At 33.9% G+C, this 16,192-nt stretch overlaps 1 protein-coding gene across 2 annotated transcripts in view; it reads right to left on the minus strand.

Moving 5' to 3' along the window:
* The window catches only part of RANBP9 (RAN binding protein 9), an 86,386-nt gene that overhangs the window by 27,838 nt on the left and 42,356 nt on the right, over positions 1–16,192 (minus strand). For both annotated transcript variants that reach the window (XM_007487925.3, XM_056823445.1), the window contains exons 3-5: positions 7,113–7,165; positions 5,658–5,825; positions 1,550–1,572 (exon numbers count right to left, since the gene is read on the minus strand). In XM_007487925.3, coding sequence (XP_007487987.1) covers positions 1,550–1,572; positions 5,658–5,825; positions 7,113–7,165 — 244 coding nt within the window. The remainder of the gene's footprint in view (positions 1–1,549; positions 1,573–5,657; positions 5,826–7,112; positions 7,166–16,192) is intronic.

Here is a 16,192-nt window from a genome sequence, read left to right on the forward strand (position 1 = left end):
GAATAAATAAAGTACTAACACTGGTTCACTGCCTGCAGTGACCTAGAAATGAGGGCCCTTCCCTTAAATCTTTTAATATATATACAGTAGAAAAACAGACAAAGAATTTTTGAATCCTTTTCAAATATTTTTTAAAAAAGGAAATATTGAAAGCCTTCTTTAAACTAGTCTAGAGGAAAACTAGTTCAAATACATATATGTACGGAATTTAATAATTTAAAATAATAGTTTTATGCTACAAAGAAAATGATGTGTATAAGTATCCACTCTTCAAAACTTTTAGATTGGTCATTTAACTTTTGTGGGGACCATTACATTGACTTTATTGACAAAATAAACTTCCATCAATTTTCAGATCAGCACCTATTATGCAACTTAAAATTCACCAGGGTGTACAGGGGACATTTTGAAGTTAACCAGTCAGTGTATCATAGAGAAAGGTCTTGAACCCATTTCTCCCTCTCTCCAAGGCCAGTTGAATCCACATTTGATTTAATTAATAATACTATATTACATTATAATAATTTTTTAAGGAAGAATACTACTACAAAAAAAGCAGTCATGTTCCTAAATCTGTAAATAAATTAACCAGACTATAGATTAGCACAATATCTCTCAAACTGGTGTTAAGATCCCTAAGAGAACTATCACAAAAAATTTTTATTAGATTTCAGGCCCCCAAGCCACAGAGAAGCAAATGAGGAGAGACAGCTATACGGTCAGCTCTCCCAAGTTTTTAAGTTCTTCAGCCTGTTCAGCAGCAGAGCTGACCTGATCTATCACATTCATCTTTAGACAATAATGAGTAAGCAGTTCCCCACAGCAGAAATATGACCTAGATCAAAGGCTGTTCACAGAAGCCGTTGTGGCTGTGATATGGAAAATAGGCAGTCTAGCAGAGAATTGGCTACAGAACCCTGCTTAATGAAAGAAAATAATTTAGTAACTTAACTAGGGGAGAAACCAATATGGCAAAACTAATGGCAAAAGATGACAGTAGAATAGATGGATCTTGTCAACTCTATTACATTTTCTCAGCTGCCAATAAGATAGTTAATTAGCAAATAAAAATGTGGTTTACTCTACTATAACTTGTTCTATACACTTAGTGGCAAAGTAAACTAAAAGCTAGATGGTCACTGAGGCCTGATCTTGCTATAGCTATATAACCCCAAAGTATCACAAAGATCTAAAACCAATAGTTATAGTGATGGAAAATTACGTGCAATCCTTGAAAAAATTCTCAATACTACCACTGAAAGTGGAATTGATGAACATTTTTCCAAAATTAAAAAAAAAAGAAAGAAAAATGTCTACATGAACTAATTTACAACACATGAAGAAAACTGTAAAATTGGATATAACAATCCAATCCAATGTCTAACTTTAAAGGTCTACATTCAGGTAGTAATAACAGGAATGTGATCTCCATGCTTGGCATCTAGACAAAGAATCTAAATACTATACATAATACATTACATCCATATTTATAATTTTTCTCTCAAAACTAAGATACAGAATATACTCTAAAAAGATAGTTATATCTTACCGGTAGGTCTGTGAAGGCTATACCTGTAAAATACAAAAAGATACCTAGTATTAGAATTGTTTTTCAGAAAAATAGAATGCTATACATTTGAGTGATTCAATTTATAAAAATAAGCAAACAATGATTCCAGCGACAGAGTGGTATAATATAGAAAGAGTTCAGTTCATGAAGTCAGCAGACACAGGGTGAACTTCAGCTCCAACACTTACTAGCTGGCCTCATCTATAAAGTAAGAATAACACTTCTAGTATATACCCCTCTACTTTATTTTATAAACCTTAAAACTCCCTATTATGTATGAGTTATTATTATTATACTGCCAACAATCAAAATATTTTTCTAATTCCACTTCAGGAACTACTTTTAAGCCCTAGAAAGCAGTCCTAAGGAAAATAAGTGGCAAGGTTTGCCACCATCAGATAGTCCAAAGAATATATTCTGAAGGCAGTTACAAAAGTATAGTTCTAAAAACACTTCAAGAAAGAACAACAGTATTGGAATAAAGGTACCATATAGCCCAAGGTGATTACTTTGAAGTTCAACATTCATTTGGATGTGTAAGTACTCTTACTGTTCATTTAAAAAAAATTAATCATTACATTATAATCATAATACACAAGTTTGATCTAAAAAAGGATATCATCTGCAAATTATTACAAGGAAGTTTCTGGATTTAATATAATTTTCTTTCAAATGTTTTAGATATACTACTTTACTAAGAAACACTCCCTCCCAAACTACTATTTTTATAGGACCCTGAAAATATTTTTAAAATGGCACTCTTATGCTGCCTTGGCAAAAGAAATACAGAACCAAAGATGGCCTACATTTTATACCAAAAGCAAAACAAAACAAAACACCCCCCCCCAAAAAAAAAACCACACCCTAATTTCAGTTTTATTTATATCAGAGAAAGTAAAAAAATCTATACACTAAAGAAAATGTATACAAAATCTTCATAACTCTAAAAAAAAAGTCAAACAATGCAAAAAAGGAAATTTTGTTATTTTCTAACACAGGTACAACGGCCTTGAAAAACTTAAGAAATGGAATTCCCTATGTTCCTTGCAGACATCTAGTAATGTCATAACACGGACACTTTCTGATAATCTTTTGCTTTACCAAAAACAAGATTGTATTGATTCAAACTTTTCCAAACATTTCCCAGTCTAGTAGCAAATCTAATTTAGTTTTAAGATCTTGTCAACTATAACAGCTATTAGAGAAAACATACATCTAGCTCTATACAACAAACTACGCATATAAACATACATATACACATACACACATATTTCACTTTTAAAAGCTGGATATGTTTTTAGACAATTTTAAAAAGTAAATTCATTTTTTAATTCATTATCAGAGAAAGGAGGTATTTTTAAAGTACTCAGTTGGCAATAATGAGAAAATCATTTAGTTGCAACTTTAGAAAATAAATACATAAAATGACTATTAGCTCACATGCTAATTACCAATCAATTTAAAAAATTTTTTAAATTTAGTGTGCATAGGAGTTTCCCAATAGACAAGATTGCAAAAAATTAGTAATCTGCTAAGGATAGAAATTAGCCTTCCTAGGAAGTATGACTGAACAATAATTAAACATTACTTGCCTGTTGTAGAAGAAATGATTAGAAACTACCCCAGAGTGCACAAATTATTTCTACGTAATTAGAATATGTCCCTATTAGGTATCTTGTTCTTCTCTATCCCTTTTAAATGTTTAAGGGAAAATACATTCCAACTTAAGACTAGTGAGAATTTTCTGGTAATTGATAAATTGAGTCAGTCTCCTTTTCCTTCCCACTTGCTCTCCAAAAAATATCTTTTAAATAAAGCCTAAAAGTTTAAGAACCTTAACTAAAAAGACTACCTACAATCATGCTACCTTTTAAATTTGGGGAAAAAACTATCTAATGTTTGACATTCATATCTTTGCATAAAAGACTACTACTTCCTTGTTCAATAAAAGATCAATATTATACATTCAACCAAACACTAAACAAACTATAATTGTGATCTTAAAATTTAGAGTCAACTTTCTATTGTTAGATGTATTCAAATTTCTAGTCTCAATTTCTCCAACTTAATATAATGTAATGTAGTATCAATATTGAACATTCAATTAAACATCTTGAGAATTTGAATCAAGTAGGAACACAAGGACTAACTGTTTTGACAAGTTTGTACTAGAATATTAACAGCAAACAAATAAGAGGGAGCTTATTCTACTGGGAAGCAATCTTAGCCATTACAACAACCCTGAACCTTTACGAAACATATATGTAATCTTCATTAGTGGCCCTGATCAAAATCCCTCTGTGGACAGCCATAAAATAAGCATCCTTTGTGGTGCAAAGGAAGCAGATAGCCCTTGCTAGAGTAAGATGCCATAAGCACTTAACCAGATTCATAATCACATAATAAGAATTTGAATTTTTAATTATTAGATTATGAAAAAGAATCACTTATATATACAGAGTAATAACAGACAGTTCAAGGAACTATTGTCATTACTAATATAACTGGGGATTCAAATATTTCCTGGAAGAATTGCTATGTTACATTGGAAGGATTTATAAGATATAAAGAGTAATATGTACATTCTAATTTTAAAATTCTATTTCTTTGCTAAGAGCAATTTCTTCCAGCCTCCTTTTCATAGTTAAAAGATAGTGTATTTATTTATCCTATTTTATTTTTGCCCCCTCCCACTTTCCCAGAATAGAAATAATTCCTTGTTAATAAAGTACCTGTTTTTATAGCTTATTGAGTTTTGGCTGTTTTTTTGTGGTTATTCTTTGAAGTATGCACTGAGGCTGTCCCCAAGAAGGGCGTTACTACCAGTCCCAGTCTTCATTCTGGAAGAAGGTAAATTGCAAGTGGAATTAATTGTAGGTTGGTGGCCTAAGAAATTGTTGGTAATGTATGAGCCAATTCCACGATTTTAGGCCAAAGTAAAATTTCGGCAGCTAAGGAAGGGGTAGAGAACCATTAAAATAATTGTTGTAAAAACCCAGAATTGGAATGCATTATTTCTAGCCTTATATCTAGAATACTGTTTGTCTTTTATATGCTACAAAATTACTTAAGCTGTTAAATATTTTAAGTGCTAATCTCATTCTTTTCCTTTTCTTAAGGAATATAATTTGATAACTTAAAAAGATTGTAAAAGTTCTACTTCTGATATAAAAATCATGCAATAAGACTGTAGCCTACATTCAACTTTAAATGTGTTATGTATTGTGATCTAAAAATACTATTTTTCCTGGTAATTTTTCAAGTGTTAGATTTGTCCAACCCTTCACTAATTCTTTTTTTCTCCCTTATGACCCACCCTGCGTTTTTCTTCCTTCCTTCCTTCCTTTCTTTTTTTAAAGAAAATATCTACTCACCTTCATGCCTCTATATTGCAGCCACCATCCTTCATCCATCCTTCTTTAGCTGGACTTTCCTCATAATCTTTTGTTAAAGCCTTTTACTTGGCTGGTAGCAATTAATGTTTTTCAACTATGCTGTTTCCCCCAAGGGCTGATGATGTTGCATGAGCAGCATTCTCAGCTCTTGCTACACCAGGAAATGAACCACAAAATAAACCTAAATGTCCTACATAGCAAAGTAGAAAACTCACTAATCTAGATATTTTGTAGTATTGCTACAGTTCTTTTTTCCTACCTATGAAATACAATATAATTTTTTTTTAACCCTTAAACTTCCATCTTGGAATCAATGCTACATGTATTGGTTCCAAGGCAGAATAGTAAGGGCTAGGCAATGGAGGTTAAGTGACTTGCCCAAGGTCCTACAAATAAGAAGTATCTGAGGGTCATATTTGAACTCAGGACATCCTGTCTCTAGGCCTGGCTCCAATCTACTGAGCCTCCTAGCAGCTCCAAAAATACAATATAATTTTAAACAGTGCAAAATTCCCCCAATTTTCACAAATTCACTCATCTGACTAGAACATACAACCCTATATCTACTATATCTACAGTACATAATCAAAAATCAAGTATAACTACAATGTTGTAAAGAGGACAAATACAAAAAAACCTGTTCTAGAATCAGAACATTTGCTTATTTTACATGCAATAAATTATCTCAGTACCTAAACTATGTCCATTCTTTGTGTAGAAGCAGGTATTGTTGATAAGGTTTACACAACAGCCAATGACATCACCAGTTGTAAAAGTTGGTCCATAGGGTTGTCCCGTTCCAGAAGAACAAAATGAATGTCCATCATCTCCATGGTAACCATATGAATGTTTATCCCAACCTAAACCGAAAGCAGTAATTTATTTATTGTATTTCATGTTTTATGTAAGGAATTTACTTTCTTTGTACTGGATTTATTCATTAAGACTAATGACAAATACATAAAGCCTATTAGAAGAATATAGAAGAAGTACTACAAGAAAACAAATTCTCCTTTGTACATTTAATTCTCTAATCATTATATTGTGATTTTTTAACATTATTATGTTAAATAAGTGTTTTTTAAACATTATAATGGTTTTGTGATGAGAAGATAAAGATATGAAACGCAGGGTCTTTCACATGACAAAAATTTGCAGGATAACTTTCCCATGTTCTCTTTTGAAAGGATGCTCATATATATTATGTTCTGCCTTTTACATGAGATTTCAAAAGCAAACTATAATTAAAAAAAAAAAGGAGTATGTTCTGCTCTACTCTTGTTTGACAGGATAAGGATTTGATAATAGTATATCACCCTTGGTTAACTAGGTGATCCAAATCTAAAGGTCAAGCATTTTGAGATCCCTCAGGCAACACTGCTTATAACATTAAACCATTTTAACAGCACCTGAACTACAAATTATTGTTATCACCATGCTATATTTACATTAGATAGCTTTCATTTTATATTAGCTGTCATTTAAACAATCAAGCCTTATTTAAAACATACCACTGTTTTTTATATTATCTTTACAACATTTATTATTACATAGATGCTGTTAAAATAATCTAGTAAGTATAACATCTAAATACAATTTGAAGCAAAACTGAACTGGCCATTTAATAGTTTTAATGAATGGTCTTAATTGAAAATTTCAAAAAATACAATTCAATTTTGCAAATTAACAAGAAGGGGATATGGTGCAGATAAATATAAGAATCCTAAATTATATATTTTGATGATATATTTGCCATCCTCCTACTTATATTATCCTTAAGACAAATGTTAAAACTGGTTTATAGTCCTGAGTACACATCAAATGAGGAAGCTTAGGAGTATATAGTGGTTGGGAAAGCCCACCTGCAGAAATTAGAACTTGAAAAATGCTAATTTTGAAAATTAAAAGTTATAAAATATAATCTAAGTCATCTCTAAGGTCCATTCCAGCTCTAAATCTATAATTCTAAGAATAAAAGTTACCCTTTTCTTAGCCTTGCTAACAATCCAGCCCCTTAGAATCCATAGCTTTAGACAGTCAACTAAAATAAATATTCTTTATTCCTCACCCAACTGTTTCTAACCCCAAATATGAAGACAAATAGCAGCTACCTGCAGTACTACACTATACTTCAAACACAAGTATACCTGGTAGTCTATTCATGTTCACACCTTGAGCAGAAAGACCAATTCCCATGTAACTGTAAAAAAGAAAAGCAGGTTATTCCTTATGTAAACAAATTAGGAACAGTATATGACACAATCAGAAACATGCTTAAGACACATGGAGATTGATACAGTGTCAATAAATTTGTGGGATTTATAGGAAAAAAAATCACATTCAAAATTCATGGAGTTACACAAAAGAAATATCACCCACTCAAGAGGTCCAGAATTGTAATCAATAAAATAAACTCAGTTTATAGAAAAACAAAACAGCAATAATTACTCCTTTTACTAATGCTTATAAATTCCTTTCTACTAATCTACTGAGGATGATCTTGAAGAACATTCTATTTGCCCAATCAAAAATATAAAATCCTTTTTGGAAGAAAGTAGAAAATTTTAAAACAAGTATAAGGTAGATTTTCAAACAGGCCACATAGAACAAGTAAGAAAACCAAAGGAAAAGGCATTCTCATATAATATCAAATTGCTAATTTTAAAAAATATACTTATTTCAAAAAACATGGCTCAATCTTGAAATATCTTTGGCAAATTGACAAAATCCAACACAACAAAGACACACCAATTTAAATGTTGTGTTTTTGTTTTTTTTTTAAACCCTTACCCTCCATCTTAGAATCAATGCTGTGTATTGGTTCCAAGGCAGAAGAGTGGTAAGGGCTAGGCAATGGGGGTTAAGTGACTTGCCCAGGGTCACACAGTTGGGAAGTGTCTAAGGCCACATTTGAACCTGGGACCTCCATCTCTAGGCTTGGCTTTCAGTCCACTGTGCAACCCAGCTGCCTCTCCAATTTAATTTTCAAGATGCCACATGAGTTACAAATATAAGGAAAGAGATCAGAGATCCCACCTGATTAATCATAACTATAAAGCAAACAATAACATAAAAAATATCAAGGAATAGCACAAATTTTACATTTTTATTGGAATATATTTCCATTTATCATTATTTACTTATATAATGTCTTCCCCTTTCTTTATGCTAAAATGGGTAAGGAGAGAGAGGACATTGTAGTTTCCTTGGCTCAGATTTTTTTAAAAAGGCTTTTAAGTGCTATGGATACATATATGTATACACTACATATATACATATATAGGGGAGAACTATTCTTAAGGTCGTCATGTTCTTTCATAAGACAACATACACACATAAGTTTATGCAGAATAAATAAAATGCAGCTAAATACCGTTCAGAAAGGTTCTAACAATTGTAGGGGAAGCACAATCAGAAAAGGTTTCATGTTAAAGAGGGTGCTTGAACTGTGAGGAGGGTATACACTGTAGACATAAGAGATTGTCAGTACAAAAGCAGAGAGACAGGAGATGAAGTGTCTTGTGTGAAAAACAAAAATGGCCAGTTTGGCTGAAACACAGAATACAAAGAGAGAAAGGTAAAATGAGACCAGAAAGATAGGTAGGAATCACATTTTAAAGGTCTTTAAAACCCCAAATTTACATTCCATACTAGAGATAACTGGGAGACACAGTAGTTTACAGAGTAGGACAGTGATGGCAAACCTATGGCAAGCAGAGCACTCTCCACCACTACTACACAGGCAGAAGGACTTGGGTGGAGCTGCTCCCCTCCCCTCTCCATCATGCCTGATGACATTTTCCCCATCCCCCCACCCCACTGGCCAGCCTAATGGGAGTGCACAAGGGATAAAGTGGGTGGCTCTCAGACAGCAGAGCTCCTGCCCTCTTCACCTGCCCTGAGGATATTCCTCACATAGCCTGCCCCTCGGCCCAGGAGTCCAATGGGAGAGCTTCCTCCCTCCTCTGTAGGGGGTGGAGGGGGTTTGAGCATGGCACTCAGTCTGGGGGAATGGGACAGGGGTGGGGCCCAGCCCTCCATCTTCAAAAGGTTCACCTTCACTGGAGCAGGGGAATGACATGATGAGATAGGCACCAAAAGAAAATCATTGACAACTTTGTGGAGAAAAGTTTGGAATGGGAAGAGATTGGAGAGCAAGTAGAGGGACACTGAATAGTTTAGATGATACTCTGAACTAATGTGGTACCTATGAGAACAGAGATAAAGGATCAGATAAGAGAAAGGTTAAGGCAGGGGTTCTTAATCCAGATTTCAAGAAGTCCATGAATTTAGGCAAGGAAAAAAATACATCTATTTCACTATAACTGGCTTCCTTGGTATTATTATGTATTTTATTTTGTGTGTCTAAAAACATTACTCCTAGGAGGTCCAAAGGCTTTACCAGACACATGGGTATGTGGCCCATGACACATACAAAAAAGGTTAAGTGCCTTATTGTAGAGGGAGAAACATTAAAATTTGACAGCTGGTGGGATAAAAGGAGTGAGAAAGAATGAAGAATTGAGGATAAGGCTGAGATTGCAAACTTGAGGGACTAAGAAGAATGATGATCTCCTAAACTCAATATTCAGAAGTTTGGGAGTAAGATAATGATTTGTTTTAGACATGATACAATTGAGAAGTCTATAAGATATATAATTTGGGATGTCTAATAGTTATCTGATCATGCTGAACTAGAGCACAGGAGAGAAACTACTACTACTATACAAAATTGAATCAGTCAATAATAATAGAAAAGAAATAAGTTAAACCCATGGGAACTTTATGAGATCCCAGAGAGATGGGGGTGGGGAGTGGGAAAAGAACCTCATAGGGCAGTCTAGTGAATACTCAGTTCAAGGGTGAGATGTGTATGATGAGACACAGCAAAGATGACAGAGACAAAGCTGTCAAACTAGAAAAAAGTAGTTATCATGAAAACCCAAAAGAGTGATCAAATGACAAATGCAGGAAAGAAGTCAAGAAGGATAAGGATTTTTAAAAAGACAACCAGATAGGACAATTCAAAGAGACCTAGAGAGAACAGTATCAGTAATGACAAAAGAAGGATGCCAAGAATTTAATATTGACCCTGGAAGAAGTTGATTTAGACACCTTTTTTTCCAAAATTTGGCTGTGAAAGAGAAGAGATATAAGATTATAACCTTAAGGGTCTAGTGAAAGTTTTTTAGCCAATGGAGGAGGCTTGAGCATATTTAAAGGCATTAAGGAAAGAAAGGAGATTTTTTTTTTTCCAAGCAAAAACCTAGGATCCTATGTTTAGGAGTAAGCTCCAAGGAATGAAGAGGAACAAAAAAAGAGTAAGTAGTTCCAAGGTGACTGAAACACAGTGTTTCCACTTAGTTTTTTGTTTTGTTTTGTTTTGAATTTCAGAGCACCTCTGCTCTAAGAAAGTAAAGGTCAAATTACCTGCAAAAGTCCCAGTTTATTTTCTTGGCCTACTGTTTATTGGCTGTGTTGGTAGAATCCTACTCCTTGGTCAAATTTATGCCTTTTTTTACCTCAAGTGTCAGTCAAAGGGAAGATAGGAAGCTAGCCAGCAGCAGAGGAGTAAATATGACTCATTAATCACAACTCTACCCTAAGGAGACTCTCTCTCTCTTTTTTAGATACCCTTTAGAAATGGCTAGAAATGGATGATTTATTTCTTGAGCAGCCATGGAACTCTTTTGAAAGCAGGTGGTGGGGATAAAATGAGTAAAGAAGGTTATATATAATACACTATTTTCCTTGACATTTCAGAAAATGAAAGGAAGATACTTTAAACCAACTTAGAAAGCAGAAAGATTTCCAATTTTCTAATCTTTCCCCTAGTCAACAACCAGATTCCCAATTCCATAAGAACAACAAAAAGCATTAACTGAGAAATAAAGCACTGCTCTGAATTTTATCATATATTCTATGTTTTATTCCTATCTTCTACTCCAAGAAAAGATGAATATTTGGTTTTAAAAGACCTTTACACTACTTTTAAGTATTTAAAAAGAGCATCAAACTCTATACAAAGAGAAACAAACAGAAAAAATTTTAATAACAGGAACCAGAACACATTTCCAGCATACTTCCTCTAGAATGAGTTCAGATTCACAAAGTGGCAGAATAATTGAGCGCCTAAAATTACATTCTAGGTCTTAAGAGTATTTAAGAACACTTATATATGGAAATTATTTAACATTCCCATAAATTTAATCAATAGGATTTTCTATTTGGTTTTACTTTTTTTATCATCATCCCACTTCAGGCATTAGTCATAGAATAAATCTTTTTTTCTGTGTACTTATTTTCCAATATAACACATAGATCAGAGAACAATATAAAAGAAAACTCAGTGTCTGTTTAAATTAATTTCAATCTTTTTTACAAAATTCAAGTTTATTCCCTGTGAAAATCTACCTTAAGATAGACATTTTCCTAGTTTTCTCATTTAAACTGAAGTACGATTTCTTAAAATCTATTTTAAAATTACTTATAACGTCCTGTACTCCAAAAGATAAAATTTAAATAAATGATATTCAATTCATTTCACTGTTACTTTACAGGAAAGCAAAATATGTATATTTAACTAAAAAGCCCTATTATTTCTGAAAAGTAGAATTTTAACAGATACCTTAGACATGCAAAAGAGACAAGTATAAGGTTAAAAAAATACCAAGGTGGTTTTTTTCATAATACAAATATCCATGCATACTTTTTCTTTTTAAAAACTATAATAGACATTAAAACAAGTAGCAAATTACAGTAATAAACATATATATATATATATGTATCTTAACCATAATAAAAATTAGAGGAACTCATAGCTCATATGGAAACTGATACACCAACCAAATTTTAATTTAAAAAGCATTCATAAGACCTACTAAATAAATACATGGCATGCACATTTTACTTCTTTGTTGGTTATAGTTATTGTGGAGATTTGTTTTGCACATGGATTGGACTAGATGGCCACTGACACTCAAATTCTATGATTCATTTTAAAATTCTCAAATTATTGCTTCCTGATGTAAGTGGCATTGTGACTTTGCGAATTAAGAAACTTTCATTGAATTCACTCATACATACAGTGTTCTTGATATATTCAACACACACATACACACACAACCAGAAAAAAAATAGCATTACTGGATCTTAAGTTACAGAACACTGTTTTCACTGACTGGCCAGGAGCATTTGCTGCAACCCTGCTGCCCCTTATATTTCATCCCCTCCCCTGCTCCTGTTGATTTCCTAATGATCTATTCAATAATGTCAATCACTTAACCTGCTATAAATTTACATTCACTAGTTTACTTAATATAGTAAGGGGTTCCATACATGAGAGAATACATTCTAAGACCCACTCTGATTACTGAAACTAGGAATGTAACTAAATACCTGTTAACCCTATATTATATATATATATTCTCTCCATTCTTCTGTCTCCTGCCCCTCAGGTCACCTACCCATTTTCCTACCCAACCCAAAAAGTGAAAGAACTGACAGTCTGTTGCTTGTACTTTGAGGCTGACCTTGGGAAACTGGCCAAGACCCCTACTATAATTCAGTTTTTAACTTTTATACTATTATCTTTCCTCCTTACTGCTTACAATGCAGTCAATATGCTTTTATTCACTATTCTTTTCTAAGCCATTATAAAAATGAAAAATTGTAGCATAAGATCTTTATCAATCAAGACTGAACAAGCCCCCCATACACACACACTCTACTCTCTCTCTCTCTCTCTCTCTCTCTCTATATATATATATATATATATGTAAATATATATATATAATATAAACATATATTTTATACACACACACACATATATTTGGTTTTTTGTATGTTTCAGGGCATACAACAGGGGAATCTATCACTATCACACACAGTATAAGCTTCTATCACTAGTTTTGAGGGTTTGCTGCTTCACTGTTTGCAATTACTCAAAACACCAATTATCCAAACAACAAATCATTCATTCATTTAACAAATATTTATTGAGGAAAGGCCTTATATTCAAAGCATTATTCTAGGAGTTATCAGCAATAAAATGAAATGGATAAAAGAAAAACTGAAAGAAACTGTATAAGTTATATCCAGTTCAAACTCTGCATTTTGACAGATGAGGAAATGTGAAGCATAAAATAATCTAAAATGACTTGCCCAACTCACACAGCAAGGTAATTATTAGTAGCATGGCTCTGATTAAATCCCAAGGTCTCCCAGTTCCAAATGCCTTCTGCTATATATCCACAATGCTCAAATAATAAGATCATTAATAAATCAACTCAGAGACAGGGAAAGTATAAATACAATAGTTATATAAATCAAAACCTACTTATTAAAAAAAATTCCAAAAAAATGGACTGCACAAATTCAGAAGCTTTGGGGGGGTTGGGGGGGGAGGAATTGGAAAAATCAAAAGTTCAAATGCAAAGAGATCCAATTTTAGGTCTCTTTGATAAGGCATAACATAAATAAGATTTCCAACACTCTATGCCACTGCTTCATATTGTCTTCATCTCTACTGACATCTGCAACTACACATGGGAAGCTTGCAACCTATAAGCATACTCCTAATAATCTTAAAATACATTGCTCCTGTCTATAGCCCATAAATTCCTTCCTTTGCCTTTAAATTAACTATAGTTGAGTCTGGACAATAAGAAAATAACTTTAACCAGGACCTAGGAAAAGTATGCTTTACTTACCAATACCCACCCCTTTAAGAAAAGAGAGTAAGAAGTAAATTTTTGCTTCCAACTTTAAGCTGTTAAAGTATGAATTTTGGGGGGCAACTGGGTAGTTCAGTGGATTGAGAGTCAGACCCAAAGATGGAAGGTCCTGGTTTCAAATCTAGTCTCAGACATTTCCTAGCTGTGTGTCCCTGGGCAAGTCTCTTACCCTCCCTCCATTGCCTAGCCCTTACCACTGACTCTTCTGTCTTACAACTAATACCCAGTATTGATTCTAAGACAGAAGGTAAGAATTTTTTTTTAATGTAGGAATTTTGCACATGTAAACAGATGCCCATGTGTTCAATCTACCACATATCTTCAATTTATATACATTATAGTATTTGTTCTTATGAAATTTCTCCACATTCAGTGAACAAAACTGTATGGCCAAATGTCATGTTTCTGAGAAACCTAGTATTAATATCAGGTTCTGCAAGTCTCCTTTTAAGCCTTCAATCACTCTGGCTGTCAAAGTGGTGGTCAAAGTATTGTTTTTAGATAGATGTCTCATGCCCCCTAATGCCATGTCCACCTCACATTTCTGATGAGGTATAACCAAGAGATGTACCTAGTTTTAGGTAACATTTAGACAAATGAAATACTTTTGACTATAATGGTACAAATTCAGGACACATTTTTTCTCAAAATCTGTCATTTAACTAAACTTAGGGTTCTGATAAACAACTGTGACTTGATCTCCACCATGAAAGTAATAACACCCTATCTTACTCAACCAGTATTGTCACCTATATAGTTTGTTAATACTGTTAGGCCAAGGAGGAAAATTCTTCCACTTGGACATATATGTTAGGCAGTGAGTTAGGCATAGGATATAAATGAATACAAAAAATAATGAAATAATCTCTATTCTCATGGAGTTTACATTCTATGGAATAAGGAGATAACTGGGTTTGAATTCTGACTCCTGACTCTTTGATTGTGAGACCCTGGGAAGTCACATAATCTCTCTGAGACTCAGTTTCCGCATCAATAAAATGGGGCTAACAAGATCTCCCTTACTTCAACAAGAACTATCGGGTGCCTCCTATGTGTCTAAAGTGTTTTACAAATATTAAAAAACTAAAGAAATGCCATTTTCATTTCCTACAAGAGTCTTTTAAGAGAAAGAAATATCAATGCAAAGACCATCCACTATTTTGTTATTTTCCACGCATACCCCACACCAAGGGTGGAGAAAATTGCTGGAACATACAGTAGGGGGGAATCTAAAGTTCCTCTTCCTTCCTACAGGACTGTTTTAAATTATACCATAGCTTAGCTTCTGTTTCATGCTTGTAAATAGATGTGAAGAGTCAGAATGCTTAATATTCAAGTGGTAGCATGATCTAATCCATGCTACATTCCTCCAATGATCCTCATCTAATCCTCACCTCAGACTTGAACTATATCCCTATGTCACCCAGCTCATAAAAGTAAGCTTTTCAAATAAATGTTCCCCAAGACCACAACTCCCCATCTCTTCTTCCTGGCCCTCTCCTGAAGTTCTCTGAAGTTATTGCAACCATCTACACCAGTGGTTCTCAACCTTTCTAATGCCGTGACCCCGCAATACAGTTCCTCGTGTTGCAGTGACCCCAAACCAAAAAATTATTTTGGTGGCTACTTCAAAACTGTAATTTTGCTACAATTATGATTCAGAATGTAAATATATGATATACATTATGTATTCTCATTGTTACAAATTGAGAGGTCGAGAACTGCTGATCTACACTTTTTAATAAATTATTCAATAAAAGTCTACCATATTTACTAGAGGTCTTCCTTTAACCGTTAATGTTCTCTGAAGAATACTGAAGCACTCTAGCTGATGAATGGCCATATTAAACCACAAATACCAGATGCAATCTCTATTGGTATTGTTTGTAAAGGAACAAAATATTTAATAGTCCTTTAAGACAGTGGTATAAAGAGGCAGCTAAGTAGCACAGTGGATAGAGAGGCAGGCCTGGAGTGAGGAGAACTTGGGTTCAATTCTGGCCTCAGATACTTCCTAGCTATGTGATCCTGGGCAAGTCACTTAACCCCAATGGCCAAGTTCTTAACCCTTTTATGCCTTAGAAGCATTCTGAAAATCCAAGATAATGGAGTTGCCCCCCTCCCCCCAAAAAAATCCAAGATGGTGGTATAAAACTCCAATAGAACTAGATCTCTGGGGGCAGCTGGGTAGCTCAGTGGATTGAGAGCCAGGCCTAGAGACGGGAGGTCCTAGGTTCAAATCTGACCTCTGACACTTCCCAGCTGTGTGACCCTGGGCAAGTCACTTGACCCCCATTGCCTAGCCCTTACCACTCTCTTCTGTCTTGGAGCCAATACACAGTATGAGTTAAAAAAAAACAAAACTAGATCTCTGTGGGATTGACTTTGAAAACCACAAGTTAATATTGCCTATGTTGTATCATTTTAATTTGTTTGTTAATCATTTCCTAATTGCATCTTAATATGGTTCAAGCTTTACACCTCTGCTTTAA

Source organism: Monodelphis domestica, chromosome 3, assembly GCF_027887165.1.
Source record: "Monodelphis domestica isolate mMonDom1 chromosome 3, mMonDom1.pri, whole genome shotgun sequence".
In the NCBI taxonomy this organism is placed as follows: domain Eukaryota; kingdom Metazoa; phylum Chordata; class Mammalia; order Didelphimorphia; family Didelphidae; genus Monodelphis; species Monodelphis domestica.